Genomic DNA, 16090 nt, shown 5'->3' with positions numbered 1-16090 from the left:
CCAATTTAAATTTGACATCGGGCTCTCAAAATCTCATAAACAACCCTGCCACCCGCCACAACCACCTTTCCCTCATCCACCTCTCCACCTGTGCAACCCATCCCCAACTCACTAATCAAAGAGATAAGTTCATATATGGTTGAAGGACTGACTAGGGTCGAACTCAAGTTCCCAACTCAAGTCCAGAGCTAATCGAAGGAATGATTGGTTGTAGTTGGAGGAGATCAAGTCGAGATCGGAGTTTGGGGTGAGGGTGCTGAGTTGTGTTGGCAAAGAGGGTTGGGGGCGCAGAGAGAGAGAGAGAGAGAGAGAGAGAGAGAGAGAGAGAGAGAGAGAGAGAGAGAGAGAGAGAGAGAGAGAGAGAGAGAGAGGGGCACATCGATAATTAAGCCTTCTTTTTATATTAGAAATTTAAATTTATATTATTTTTATACAAGCGATGGTCTAAACTACAAAGGATGTGATTTTTCACACACACACACTATCACGGTGTCATGAGGGTTCGAACCTAAGACTACTGATATACAAGTTAATGACATTTTTCATTGGACTAGACCTCATTAACTCTATAATATTATTTAGGTAGATAAAAAAAAAGGTTTCCATTCTTATTGTGAGCATGTGATGGTTAAATATAATGTCAAGCCATATTTCCCATGCTAATGATGGCTCTCAAGTATATCAAATCTTTCAAACGATTGAGTATGGTTCTTTCTAAACAGTAAATCTATTTTAGTGGTCAAACAATAATAGACCTTCCGTTTTTTAGCCAAACAATAATTGTTTACCCTTCAGTCACTCAATTTTATGGTCAGAATCACCACAACAATTTGTGGTTTGCATTTATATTTTCTGAGTAGACTATTTCATTGCATGAATCACGATGGTGGTTCTACTATTTAAAGAATAAACCCCACAAGCACAACCAAAATAAATCTGAAATGGGGAAACAAATAATATGATATGACATGCAACACAAAGGGAGAAGTTTCAAGGAAATTCAAGCATTTTAATTAGCCGATTAATTTGACGTCATGGAAAGTGACCCAAGACCCAAAAGAACATGATGGCCAACAAAGACTATCCAACATTCTTTCAACCACTAAATTCCGGTCAGCCCCGCATTGATCAATGATCACCCTTCATTTTCATGTCCTAATTTCGCTGTTCCATGGACCATAGTGTTTCAAAGTTTCAAAATATATCCATGACGATCTCAACACCTTTTTCCCTCTCTGTACTGAAACTTCGTACTCTCCTCCCCTTGATGTTGTTGTTGCCAGAGTGAGTACACATCACTTTTCCAGTTCTATCTGATCTTTTCACCAACAGTGCCATTTTGATGATCCAATTCATTGCAAAATTGCAATCACAAACCAGCAAGTGGGCACTATCTGGTGTTGGTGTTGTGAAAAATACCCTTCAATCACATTCTTTAGTCTTTACACAAGCTATGATATATATGCACCCACGTTCTCATTCCTAGGGCATAGGGGTTAAGGGGGCTCAAACAAATATATTTCCACTCTTACCGTATATATGAAAAATCACATTTTCCAACTCTGTTTCTATATTTTTGAAATGTTGTTGACCCACCTTTTTTGTCGCAAACTCAAGTCTCGCTCATATTGATTCATCACATTATTTGTTAGTTTATGATATGTGAGTTAACTGTACATGCTAAAAATTGGTATAACAAGTCCACCTGAAACCAACGCTCGGTCTAACTTTACTCGCTTAAACTGAAGTTTTATCATTTAATCCCCTAAATCTCTAAAAATTACTGAAATTTTCTCACTTTTCCACTTCCGTCCATTTTCATCCACAAAATAGTTAAGTGTGCTGACGTGGTATGGACATTCTAGTAATTTTAGCTCATTATCTTCTCTCTCCCTCTGTCCCTTTTCCCCTTTCTTCTCTCCCATCCTGAATCCAACCTCCATCACATATGAAATTACTACCCATGCTACGTCAGCATACTTAATGGTTTTGTAGATGGAAATGGACGAAAGTGGTAAGGTGAGAAAATTGCAACAGTTTTTAGAAATTTAAGAGGTTAAGTGAGAAATTTTCAGTTTAACAAGATAAGTGGAACAAAACATTCATTTTATGAGATGAAACGGTAAATAAGCCATATTTTTATGTCATGTAGTGTGCTTAGATATGCTTTAGTGCAATAACAATGTTCTCTAAAACTATATATCCTTACAGAAATTTCAGTTCACTTGGTAGCTAAAGATGAAAAACGGGATTTGACTTGTTATTTTTTATTTTTGAAGAAACCCCACTTGGATTATGCTGAAATCATATTGATCCCGTGGATCAAAATCCACCTTGAAACAACACATTTTACATGGTAGTTAGTGACTCTTTTAAGTAAACGCCATGATGATCCAAGTGACTTTATCCAATGCTTGGGGGACCAATTTTGAAGTTTCGTATACGAATTACAAGTTTGGGTTAATCTTACATAACCCCAACTGCCCCAACTGAATTTATCTTAAAACACCTCATTTCAAATCTGTCCTCCAAATACCAACTACATTATAGAGCATGAACTAGATGCCCCCACTCCCCGAGAAGCAGCCAGCAGCTAATTCTTTTCAAAGAAAATCAATTGAAAAGTAGGATTTGTAAACGTACGGGGATGATAAGCAGGCTATGCATTTGGGTCCTAAATTGCACTAAAATCACATGGGGACACAGAAGCTTTTGAGGGACAATTGTTAGTGGAATCCCTAGTGGTAGTCACTTATCTCAACAGTGCCCTGGTGATGTAACATGCATTTTTGTTCTTACCCATGAGCCATCCTCTTAATTATAATTAAATGTTTGATTAATGCATGTTTTCTTGTCCTAATAACTGCTTTAATAATGCCGGGGGTGAGCATAATTGACGGAAAAAGAAAAAGAAGAGAATGGTTGATATATATTCTTGGATCTTGATCACTAGTGTGTGTATATATATATATATGTCAAACAAGAATCAAGAATCTTTCATGGAAAGATCTGCATGTTTCTCGACTGCATGAATACAGAAATTGCTTGGGCAGTACATCATTGAAATTAATTAAAAATTGCATCATGTTTCTTGCACAAACTTATTTTTTTGAAGATTAATTATTTATATGTAAAATTAGTTTCATGGTAGTGGAAACTTGACCTCAGTCATTAGATCGAGAAATAGAGGGAATGAGATGTATAGGTCATGAGTATTATTTTGTGTGGTTAGAAATGCTCATGATTTCATTCAGGATGTCATGATTAAAGATTAGGTGGAATGATTCTTCAATCTTTCAATAAATTTTTCCTCGTATTGTCGATGTTATAAAAAATACGGACAAGGTAATATGCATTTTAATTATTATATACAAACTTAGAATATTCTTGAAAAAAATTGAGATTAAATGCAATATGTGTAAGAAATATTATTGAGGTTTACACTTTGTTTCTGCACCAAAATACTACTTGACTTTCTTAACTAAGATCTCGCAATTGAAAGAAGATAACATTTTTAATCTCATGCCCACATTATTTGTAGCCGGAATGGGATATGGACACTAGTATATGTGCTTTTTAACATTTTAATAAAGGAGCACAAATTCTAACAAAAAATAAAATAAAAAATAAAGGAGCACAAAGCCATGGCCCATGTTAAAAATATTTACCTATATAAGAAAATCAATTGGCATCAAAAGCTTTGTAGGAATGGAACTTCAATTATCATCAAAAGCTTTGTAGGAATCCCTTGTAAAAGATTATTTCCTTTCAATTCAACCACCACCCACAAAACTTCAATTAGCATCAAACCCTAAGTTTGTAGCTACAGAATCAAACAACATTGGCTTCCACAAAAGATTTATTTTCAATAATTTACACACGCATAGGTAATTTGTCAATTGTTGATGTATGTTAAAACATAAAATAAAATTTGGAAAAAATGATCAGTTAACAATTGTTTAGAATTTCCCTTTTCACTATGGATAATCATTTCAAACTAAATAAAGTTGACATTTTTCGGAAAGGTTGATAATTGGATTTGAAAAGATAAACCTCATTAGGGCAACACTACATCACAAAAAAGGGCAAAGAACATTACCATTTGGGAAGGTTAGGTCTTTGCTCCTTGAAGCTCTAACCTAATTCAGTAAGCTGATATTGATGGTAGGTAGTGGGGGTACTACAGGCACACACAAAATTCCATCCAGTGGGTTTGTCCCAGGATCAGTAGCAATACTAATAGTGGAAATCCATGTAGAAAGTAAATTAGGTTTAAGTCATAACAAGCATGAATTTTGAGCATTTGCTTTCATTTTCTTTCCTTTCTAGTGGCTTGTGGGAGCCAATCTGAAATGGATGGATATCTTATATTTTTCTATATCTTGTGTTTTGATGGGCATTTAGATTTAGATTTTAAGGTTCCATGGGTCTGCCCAGCCAATCACATACCTAGTTAGATAGGTGTCCTATCAAATATTTTACTAAGAATTTATCAAATTGCTTGAGTGGGATACTTGCTCCAAAACACACACCCTCTACTTTGTTTTCTCATTTCAATTCTTGTTTGGTGGGGGGGTTTATTCTGTATATTTTTTCTTCTTCTGTGTCTCTACTTGACATGAAGATTCTGAGACTTGTACATGTAGTATATAATTGTATATCTTTGTAGGCATTTGTTTTGCCTTCTTTTCTTCGGCTTAGAATCTTGGGCCTTTGTTTTGTTTTCTACCTCCCGTTTCATGCTGTATTCAGAATAAACTTTTATTAATTCAACAAAGAGAAGCAATCCATATTAGACCTTATGTTTGGCTTCTTGTATAGACTAGATATATATATTTATAGTTCTTTTCTTTATCTGGAAATATGTTTATAGTTTTTTTTTTTTTTGGCTAGGAAAATATTTTATTGTTTAAGGAGCTCATTTTGACTTTGATTTTTGTTTTTAGTTTTTTCTAAAGTTTAAGTTGTGATAGGCACATATGGTAACAATTTTTTTATGGCAAAAAGTTTTTTTATTTTATTTTTATTTTATTCTATGTAGTTTACTGGTTTCATCATTTTGGTCCTTATAGTTTCAATTGTGTCAAATTTATCCTTGTATTTTTCAGTTTAGAGAAATTTCAATACACGTCTCAATTTCTTTTGAATTCCTCCCAATTCCATTACATTTTGAGTATGTGCCCCTCGCGTGGAAGAATACATTTTTGTTTACCACTTTAATCTAATATGTCACTACCATTCTCAACACTTGATATGTGTCTATATGCATAACCATGGTTCCATAAATACAAAGTAAAAAATTAACCATAATTATACTTATAGATACATAACAAGTATTAAAAAAGGATGGTAAAAATGTACTTTGGATTAAAGTGGTGAACACAAATATTTTTCATGTGGAGAGGTAATTTGGCCCACTCGAGAAACCAAAAATAACTTTTATCAAAGAAACCAAATCAACATTGAAAAAACAAACCGGTAAATTTGGGTTTAGAATTTGGTTTTATTAATTTCTGTTTTGCGGCCCACCCTTGTACCGTATAACGTGTGGACTTACAGAGAAGCCCACTTAGCAGTTTAAACTTTTGAATACCATATTCTTTTCCCTCTCAAAAACTCTCTATATGAAAAGAAAGACCACCAAGTGTTTGCGAAAATGCCCGAGAGAGACTCCATACTCAACACACCACAACAAAACATAACTCTCCGAAGGTCTCCAAGATTTCTTCAACCCAAGAACACTCTAGAACCAGAGAAACCCCCCAAGACTCTCTGGAAGTCTCAGAAGCTTGTCCACCGTGAAAAGAGTGCTTCAAAATCCCAAAACCCGAGAACCCCCAAGTCTGAAGGAAAAAGCAGATCTGTTGTTCGCTCTTCGAGTCCTTCACTCAACTCTAAGAAATCGAGTAAAGCTCATGGGACCAGAAAATCTCCTAGATTGAACACTGGGGTTGAGCAGTTTCAGAGTCTCAGACGTTCTTCAAGGATTTTGAATCGGCAGCGCGTCGTCGTTGATGCTGGTAAGGATTTCCCACAGAAAGTCTCGAATAAATTGGTCAAATTTGATAATGGGTCGAGTAATTGCACGGATTTGAGTTCCGGGTCAAGAAAATGTGGAAGAAAATCTCTGAGATTTTGTATTGAGCAACCTGTTGTTGATGTACGCACGAATAAGGCAACCAATACTAGATCTAAAAGTAAAACAACTAGTTTCTTGGATAAAGAGGAATTCTCAGGTGTTGGAAAAGATGGAGCCTCTATTAATTCACCCGAAGGAGTTCCGAAAAAGAGCAAAAAGGTGACTTGGAGGAGTTCAGGTGGTGGTGAAGTGGTTAGTTCAGAAGGTAGAGAAAGGAAAATGCAAGAGTTAGATGGTGGAAATAAAGAAGTTAAGGTTAGGAGGAAGAGAAAGAGAGATGAAGAAGGTATTGGGGTTGTTCATGGATGGACAAAGGAACAAGAATTAGCCTTGCAGAGAGCTTATTTGGTAGCAAAGCCGACACCCCATTTCTGGAAGAAGGTTTCTAAAATGGTAATTTGCTACTCTTTTGATGATTCTTAAATTCAGAAAATCTTGTTTTCATGTCAAGCCTTACAGAAATCTTTCATATTACTGACAAGAACAAGGATAGATACATTATTGGTTCGGATACTTTAGGCCGAATTGCATTTGGTTTCTATACTTATGTCTTAACAAAATCACCCTTATAGCTTGGTAACATATTTTGGTATGATCTAAATTTTCATTTCCTCCACATTGTTTGATGAAAAACTGAATTTTCATCCCCTAATTTCACCAAGCCGCAAAAACTAATGTGACGGGAATATAGAACCAGACCATGGTGAATGGTAAATGTGTTCACTTTTTGATAATTTTGTTAGCCAATGTGATAGATGTGTATGCTTTGGACCACATTGAAAACCTTAACAAATTACAAGGGCAAACTTGTTGGAATTATAACTATAAGGATTCAGGTGGAGTCAGTGTTAAACATTTGGGATCAAAAGTATAATTTAGCCTCCTAATATTTAGAACAATACTGAAAAAGAGTAATAAAACTTTTGCATCTTTAAGTATAAGCTTTTGAAGTCCACAATTTGTATTTTGTTATGAGTAAAAATGGTAAACTTTTGTCATCAATGTTGACAGTCTCTCCTGTTTTATTGGTATGGTGGGACTAGGAGTACTGCTCTTGCTTTTGTTTCTTTTACATCTGCAAGTTTTCTGTTCCAATGACACTGAAAGGCAAGATACTGGAGGGAAAGATGTTCTATTGGGTGTGAAAGTTCATATAATTAAATTATGTAATGAAGATCAGTCTTAACTCTTGAAAGGATAATTTTTAAGATACAGGGTACATGCTCTTTCCAGTGAGTGACAATATTGGTTACATGCTGGGAGCTGGCCTTGATAGTTGTGCTCAAATTCAGTGTGATCTTGGATAATTTCATATACGGAGTTGTGGAAAGAACTCAACAGTAATGCTAGCCTGAAAAGGCTGGTTTAACGGTAATTAATGAGCAGATTATGCTAGTATTGTGATAGGTCCTGCATGATAATCCTTTCAGTTGTAAGAAAAGGGCATACTGGTGGTATAACTGGAGTTTCACGCTCCAATAATTAGCATTTTAAAGTTAGCTGTAGTGTTACCCTTTTGGAATTACATCCAACTGCAGTTTTCTCTTCATTTTCTATCTTGCGAGTTACTGATTTGAAAGTTAGTTGCCATTGAAGCTTTCAGCTATGAAGCGATGCTTTGTTTCAAAGTCCCTTGAATATTTTGTGAGCCCATTTAGATTTGTACTTGAGACAGTAATTATATATCTTTGTCGTTTGACATGCATAGCCAAATTTATATTTCCAGTGCTTTATTCAGATCATATATAGAGAACTTATGTTTCCATACAAATTTAATCTTAGGTGCCTGGAAAATCTGCACAAGAGTGCTTTGATAGAGTCCATTCTGAGCATATAACCCCACCTCCACCTCCACCTCGTACCCGATCAAGGGCAGAGATCTTAGAAAATTCATCCCCCCTTGGACAATTTTCACTCTCTGCAAGTAAACTACTTAAACCCACTGAGCCAAAGTCTAAAAGGTCAAACTGCAATAAACAGAGGAGTCATATTGCCCAGAAAACTGTCAGAAAGTTATTACAAAAGCATCATCAAGTGTACCAGGATTATGAGGCAGATCTATTTTCAGTACTTGAGCCCAGTCTAGGTTCATCTACTGAGAGTCAGCCTAGTGTAATACTTTCTACCCCAAAGAATTTAAAGGGAAAACAGGGACTTCTTCAAAAGTGCAGTCAAAGATCTTCAGATCATAATAAGAAGCCCCCGTCGAGATTTAGTAGCTCATGTGGGGAACCTCTTGTTAGCCCCCCTGTATTGAAGCAGGTCAGAAATAGGGTCTGGCATGAGAAGTATATTGACCAATTACATAACAGGGAAGCTAAGAGAAAAGCAGCCTCTACATGCACTCAAAAATCCACTGTCCAGGAAGTGGATACGGTCAGAACTGCAAAACTTGCCCTGGTTTCTGAAGCAAGAGATGCTATCAATAAGCTCCAACATCTGCAGGCCAATGCCATGGAAAACTCTTCTGATTTGGATGAGGATGGGATTGTAAATGATGATGAGGAAGGCGAAGACGATACTTAGTAATGTGATTTATCTCCTTTCTTTTTCTTAGATATGTAACATACTAATAGAGATGTAGCTTTCCTATCACAATAATTGAAGATGCCTTCTGTAACTGCTTACTTTGGAACCTGTAGTGTATTCTATCATTGATCCCTAAATTTTGTAATTTTGTAATTTTTTTTTTTGGTAATAGAAATCCAAGTTCTTCTTTGATGATTTCGTTATTTGTTTCATATCCTCATGCAGTGTATTTAAAACTCATCTGACTTCAGCTTAGGTAATTAAGCAAATGGAAGACAATGACGGGTGAGATATGTCGGGTAATCTTTGACTAATTAAACCCTATGAATCTGTTTTTATGCATGTTGCGTCAATTGTGGACTTAAAGAATGTTTGGTGTAATTTCGCTAACCATACCTTTGTCGTTATAAAGAATGTTTGGCCTTGCAGTGTTCCATCTTGAATTATCTAAAAAGATGAGGTCTGTATCCCACAGAATGTCGTGTTCTCGGACTATTGGACCCGACATTCTGATAGTTATATTGTCAAATTGTGAATTGAATTGCAGATTCAAACAAGAACAGTTATATTGTCGAACGTGCAAAGAAATCTTTACCCTTGATTGAAGGTGAGGGATCACATCTGATGAAGATTTCTGGGGGAAAACAACAAGGTTTTGCTAATTTATTAAACATGCACAGTCCTGGTATCTCATTAACCAAGAAGTGCAGATTAAATTAGCTAGTTTGGCCAAGTTAACTATCGAGTGAAAGGAACAACAATTGTTTTGGCTTTAAGGCATCGTTTGTTAGGAGGACTGGACTAGACTAGCAAAATACCTACATTTTATGCGCAATCCATGCATAATTTGGATATTGTTGTCTAACTTGGAGGATTAAAGAGGACTATTCATAGAGGTTGATGACTAAAACTTATCCCTTATAATCCCACCATTTTTAAGAAATTAAGGGGATAAGTTTTAGTTATCGACCTCTTATAAATAGTCCTCATTATTCCTCCAAGTTAAGCAAAATATGCATATTATGCCTTGATTGCACATGAAATATAGACATTTTGTTAGTCTAGTCCAGGCTAATCCTCCCTATCAAACCAGCCCTGCATAATTGGTGGGAAAAAGAAAATTTTGATGACTCTTCATGAATTAATTTCTCTGGTTGTTGTCATGGTTTCTATGCAGTTTATCATTTCTGGTGCTTTAGTTATATTCTTCAGAGATTTAGGGACAACAAGTCTCTGCCCGTAATATAGCAACAAGAAAACATCATGTAGCCATTGAAAAGCAGAAAAGAAGCAGATGAAAATCAAAGGCAAAAATCTTTATTATCTCTGTCATCTGTTTTGGTTAGAAGTGGAACTAGTGACCCTTATGTTGGAAGATATATATATATACCTCAACTGAAGTAGATAATACAGAATAGACTTCTACAATGGATCTGATAAATGGACATTTATTTAAAACGACAAATATAATCACAGCTCCTCACTTGGAAAATCTCATGGAGACATGTAAAAACCCATCTCTCCAGACTTCAATTGTAATTTGTAAGCAGCCCTTTTCATTTTGCACCTCTTGTTCCTACAAACATCTTCCTCCATACCCTGCATTTCTGAACAATGCTTGCTTTATGTCCTCAGGACTTAACAAAGTTCTCTGCTCAGCTCCCTAAAAGGTCATTAGAGAAACATAAACATTAAAAACCAAAGTTTTATTGAAAGCTTTTGCACAACCAGCTAACATATGTATAGGCCAACCAAGTTTATATACACAAACCTCTGAACATGAAGCTTGCATTGAAAAATCATTGAAGCAGCTTATAACACACTGTTGAATCTCAAGGCCCAGTGCTTCTATAGTATTCACTGTTGACAGCAGCAATCCTGGCTTGGCTGCACAGCAGATGTCTATCCGGGTATCCATGTCTCTCCTCTCCACATCAAACTGTATATATGGTCAATGAGGCAAAAGTGAGTGAGTGAGAGAGAGAGAGAGAGAGAGAGAGAGAGAGATTAAAGAATTGAAGTAGTTGGATAAAAACTTGATTTTGAGGTCATAATGTGAAATTTGTGTATGAATTTTACCTTGGGGGAATTTCTGACTAATACCTCACTTGGCTTTAGCTCCTTGGAGATGTCCATTAAGTTGATCTGATTAGTACCATCTTCAATTCCTTCTTCTTGCAACTTATTGATCCTTTCCAAAAGCTCTTTCATATAATCTATTGTGTCTCCAAGTATAGATGTTCTGTCCATCTGAGACAAATTTCTCAATATTATTAGTAGTGAGGATTTGGCCAACCTCAGAAAGCAGATAAATTCTGTTTTATCAGTGGAACATCGAGAACAATGAAATGAAATGCCACCATTATTGATCTTGCACAATAATGATAAAAGGAAAAAGATGGAAACTTTCAACAAATGCAAAACATAAATCACCTTGCTTATCTTGGGGACTATTGATCTGAGCATGGAAAGGCGATCATTTAAGCGCTTCCTCCTTCTCCTCTCTGCCATAAGATTCTTTGAAGGCTGCCCTTCTAACTTCTTAGCCTTGCTTCGTTTCTCACCACACAACCCCATATTAAAAGCTGAAGGAATATGATCTGTGGCTTGTTGTTCCATCTCAACTTTGCAAGTAGCAATGTTCTTGCTTTCCTCCAAACAGCTTCTCTGATTCTCACTTCCAAGAAACCCCCCAAACTCCTCATCTTCCACCATTGAAGGGTAATCTTGATCTTGTGATGGAAATGGGGGGGCAATAGTGTCATTGTCCTTGGTGTATGATGAATCAATCTCTGGCACCGTACAGAGTCCATCAACAAAAGGGTAAGAGGAGGAGGATTGATGATGGTCAGTAGAAAATGGGCATTCTTCAAAGCTTGGTGGTTGATCGGTTTGTGTGGAGAACCCAGAAAATGGAGGATTATTAACTGAAGAAACCAAAACTGGGTTCTCTTCAAAAGAATCAAAGCTCCATCCATTAATGGGAAATAACTCATTCAATCCAGAGGAGTTGGAGGAGTAGGTGCTCCAACTGTCTCTTCTTGGTGCCAGTAGTAGCTCCTCTAAGAAACCATGTTGGGTAAGCTCCATCTCTCTCTAATCTCTCTCTACACTGTTTAAGGAGGGAGTGGGGGAAAGGAAATCTATAGAGGAGCAAGGCTTAAGAACATGAAGTTGCAACAAGTTGTAGGAAATTCAGATATAAACATATTTATAAAATGGTCCATTTTCCTCATCAACAATTCATTATTAATTTATTACAGAATGCATATAACTATATTAGAGTGTGTGTATGTTGTGTGTGTAGCAGCACCACCTAAGAGCTATAGCCTAAGGCCCTAAGATTGAAATGGAATCTGCTTTTTCTCCTCTCTCTCTCTCTCTCTCTCTCTCTCTCTCTCTCTCTCTCAATCTCAAGGTGAATTTATGTCTTTTTCACCGAAATTATTAATCAGACAAACTTGTTATTTAAATATCCATACCCTGCAAGCTTTGACCCACAAATCTGTCTGAACCGAAAAAGGATGCATTTTAGCATCAGATTGTCAGGTATTTATTTATTTTATTTTATTTTATTTTTTCTACAGCTTCTCAAATATGACTGGATGAACATGCAGAAATAATGCATCTCTTTGTTTCTCTCTCTAATGACTAGGCATGGATAAATACGCCTATGTTTGTTCTATATGTGATTAGTGCATGTACGGAATATTCAACGAACAGGAAAATAAGAGTGCATGTACACTAAATTCCTATTACGGAAATTAATATAAGTTCTTAACTAATATTTTATTGCTTACCAAAGTTTTTGCTCTGTTGCTACGGTTGCATTGTGAAGAAATGATTTTTTTAGAGCGGATGTGCTCTCTACTCTATATCTGAATTTGAATTCTTTTTTCGTAATTTATATTACATTAAAGTAAAATATTGTTTATATTAAAAATTAAAAAATTGCTCTGCTGCTACAGTGGATATAACATGTGAAGAATGGTAACCATATTTACTTGCTCTCAGAACGAACATTAATTTATTTTAGTAAAATGCCCAATATATCCATTAGTCAGACCTAGTTTGGGACATGTCTTTCGTGTTCCCTTATATACGCATACTTACTCACTCTAACTACAAGTAAGAGTAAATATTAAGAATATAGAAGTCTCACATCTGATACGCATAAATAAATTTTCGAGTTTCATACTAAAAGTTTAATAAATTTTCTTTTACCCAATTAGAAACCTAATTAAGAACTTGGTAATACATATTGATTTATGGGAAAACAGAATTCTTGCATCAACATGCTTTTCCTGTAGGCTGTATATATATATATATATATATATATACACACACACACACCTATATTCAACTTTTAACGAATTGAAAACTTTAAGACAACTACAGGAATTGATTCTTTTCACTCATAATCGTAATAATGTATTGCCTCTAGGAAGCTAGCACAACCTACAAAGTATATATATATTATTGCAGCAAGCACATGTCAAAATGTAACAATGTGTCTGTTTTCGAGTGCTTCTGCAAGAGCTGAACCGTTTTTGGACAAACAACAACGTTTATGAGTTATAAAATTCGAACCCAAAACCTTGTCTGAAGAAATAAATACTCTAAATTACTATATTAATGAGTCATTTATCATAAAAACGATTTTGAAAGGTTTTTAATAAAAAATTCAACGTTCCTATAATAAAAAGTAGAGGTGTTTTCTATAAAAGTAGCTCCAAATCAACTATAAATTTTGATTATTAATATATTTCTTGATAATTTAGTATATATTACGTTCGCACGATGATAATATCTAGACATCCGCACAATATTTCATGCATTCACATCATGGCTACTACTACTACGTACTGGCTTTGTCATTAATTAATTACAAATTGTTTTATGTGCTGCAGAGTGCAGACACACAGTGCGACAATAATATTGGAGGAAGGGGGTAAAGTAGCCGTTTTGGAGAAGACATGGAATAATTCTACTTTTTAGCTGGCAGTGGCACCATCGTTAACCCAATTGTTTACACATAATTGATGTACATAATTACACTAATTTGTATGGTTGACATCACATCCTAATGTTAGGTCCTTAATTAATTATACATGCATGTAAAAGTTTTACGTGAAACATTATTAATCTTTGCGCCAACAATACAAGTGGGACATTATTATTATTCTCACTGTGATCTTCTAGCTAGGAGGATACTGTTTATGTATTCTTTTCCTTGTCATTCTTTCCGGTTTTCAAATAGTAAAACAACACATCAATGCAGAAGAAGATGCTGTCGATGTATATCAAGCTACCGATTTAATCATATCAAACAGATATTATTAAATAGAAAAAACTCGACTCCTTAAAATTCAAGAAGAACTCATTCTCAAAACAGATAAAATTTTGACAGTTGCCAAATTTTGAATCTAATTTAAATGCAAAAATTGACTGAATTGTTTCCTTACTTGTCATGTCACGTAACACAAATTTAGCATTGTTTTGGGGTTTCGCACACCTTTACACCTTTTTAAAGAAACTTTTACAAAGGTGTTTTTGCTTTTGTTTTGGGAGAAGCTCAAATTTAGAATCTTTGAGGATATACACAATCATTTGGTAACACAAAATTAACAAAATCATTATAGTTATCAAATACGAAGATTAAACATTATTGTATCACATATAATTGAGATTTTAGAATTATAATTTGACGCTTGTGGCATTTTATTCTAACATCACACACCTTGTAAAATTAAAATCAAGAGGCCAACACAATTGATTTCACACACCTTATAAACAAAGCACGTAGCTCAAGGGGCTAATTATGTGGGAAGGAAACAAACAAACCGACCCAGGAGCACGTGAGTAGTGAGTGCTACAAGATGATACCAAATGGCAAATGGGAATTTGTACTGTATATGTCTATTTATGTAATTTTGTTTATAAGTTTTAAAAAAATATTATATGAATTCAAATTCACAATTGTAACATAAAAAGAATAATTGATATGTAATTTACACAACAACTTTATAAAATGCATCAAAATTTCACTTAAATATCACTCGTCTTACATTTTTTTAATTCAACACTTAATCAAGTTTTTCAACCTTTCTTTTTTCTTTTCAATTTCCTAATTCGATCATCTAGGTATAAGTTTACAAAAGAATTCTTTATTGAGTTTTCTCTTTTTAATATTGAATTGAGTAATTGGGCAATTTTTTTATTTATTATTTATTTTTTATTTTTACAATGAGTTGAACTTCATTGAGTTTATTTTTTAAAAATTTTGAATTGAATGATTAGGTAAGTTTTTTATATACAATAATTGGTTTGGGCCTAACATAATATTTATATAATATAGTTTAAAAAAATAATATAAGTGTGAATATAGAAGGTATTACACAAATTGGGGCCCTAGATGGCCGCCTTGCTTGCTTGTGTGCAGCCTCTAGGGCCTCCCTTGATTGTGGGTATCTAGGAGTACATTATTTATTAAAGGGTAAGGAGCCAGACTATGTCAGATTCAATTCAAATATAAAATAGATCCAAGATTACACCGATATTGTCTTTAACTTACCACATGTATTCAATCATTTGGATAAAATGAGGCGTAAGAACCATCTAAGTGTGGTGTTTTAATTTAAAATGTCTTTATAGAATTAGTAATGGACCATATACTTTCAAGTAGTCAATTATCATGATATTTCCATGATTTATATCGAGTCACACAACCTAAACACCTAGTTACCAAACTCCTCAGTACCAACGAAACTTGGTAGATAATCTTTTCACGTCATATCAGATATGAAGATATGAAACGGGTTTTACCAAAATAAGACAAGAAATGGAAATGTACATTGAGTCGTTCATGTGCCGTAACCAGCTCTACCTAGAAAACCTTGGTGCGAGGTCTTTTTCTGCACTACAGCCTAGGACAGATTTGCCCGAACATATATGGTGCCTTTGTGTTTGTGTACATCACATTCACATTGTATTTTGTATTTTGAAATTCAGACATCACATATAATATACATATAGCATGCGTAATAACCTTTTTATTTATTTATTTATTTATTTGTAAATTAATTTGTACATCACATTTATATTGTGATTCGCACCAAACAGAGCATCTCCTCATAAGGCAGGAGGCAAAATAAACGGATGGAAACCGCGGCTGTGAGGCCAATACCGCCAATCAAGAAAGCGGTTTTAGTTTCATTTGGTGTGGTTGGTTGGTGGGTGGTTTTCATACGTATGATTGTGCTTCGTTTGGCATTTGCATGAATACAAGAGGCAGCGCCCACAATATTATCTCACTCTCTCTCTATCCCACATCAAAACCGCTTCTCATTCCTTCACTTTTTTTGTGTCCTGTTTTTTAATTTGACCGGGCTCCACACTGTCCCTTCTCCTCGATTATGCATT

The 16090-nt window shown here is 35.0% G+C and overlaps 2 protein-coding genes across 2 annotated transcripts; one reads left to right on the top strand and one right to left on the bottom strand.

The window, feature by feature from the left end:
• Positions 5563 to 8862, top strand: LOC18772402. The gene is made up of 2 exons (XM_007208402.2): positions 5563 to 6532; positions 7922 to 8862. Exons 1-2 carry the CDS (start codon positions 5657 to 5659, stop codon positions 8663 to 8665), a joined length of 1620 nt encoding a protein of 539 aa, XP_007208464.1. The 5' UTR covers positions 5563 to 5656; the 3' UTR covers positions 8666 to 8862.
• Positions 9964 to 12081, bottom strand: LOC18773345 (transcription factor bHLH93). The gene is made up of 4 exons (XM_007205358.2): positions 11102 to 12081; positions 10748 to 10918; positions 10440 to 10607; positions 9964 to 10331 (listed from the first exon to the last, which is right to left on the bottom strand). Exons 1-4 carry the CDS (start codon positions 11756 to 11758, stop codon positions 10245 to 10247), a joined length of 1083 nt encoding a protein of 360 aa, XP_007205420.1. The 5' UTR covers positions 11759 to 12081; the 3' UTR covers positions 9964 to 10244.

The sequence above is a fragment of the Prunus persica genome, chromosome G6, assembly GCF_000346465.2.
Source record: "Prunus persica cultivar Lovell chromosome G6, Prunus_persica_NCBIv2, whole genome shotgun sequence".
In the NCBI taxonomy this organism is placed as follows: domain Eukaryota; kingdom Viridiplantae; phylum Streptophyta; class Magnoliopsida; order Rosales; family Rosaceae; genus Prunus; species Prunus persica.
The sequence above is the reverse complement of the archived record's forward strand: the minus strand, read 5'-3'. Positions and strand labels throughout refer to the sequence as shown.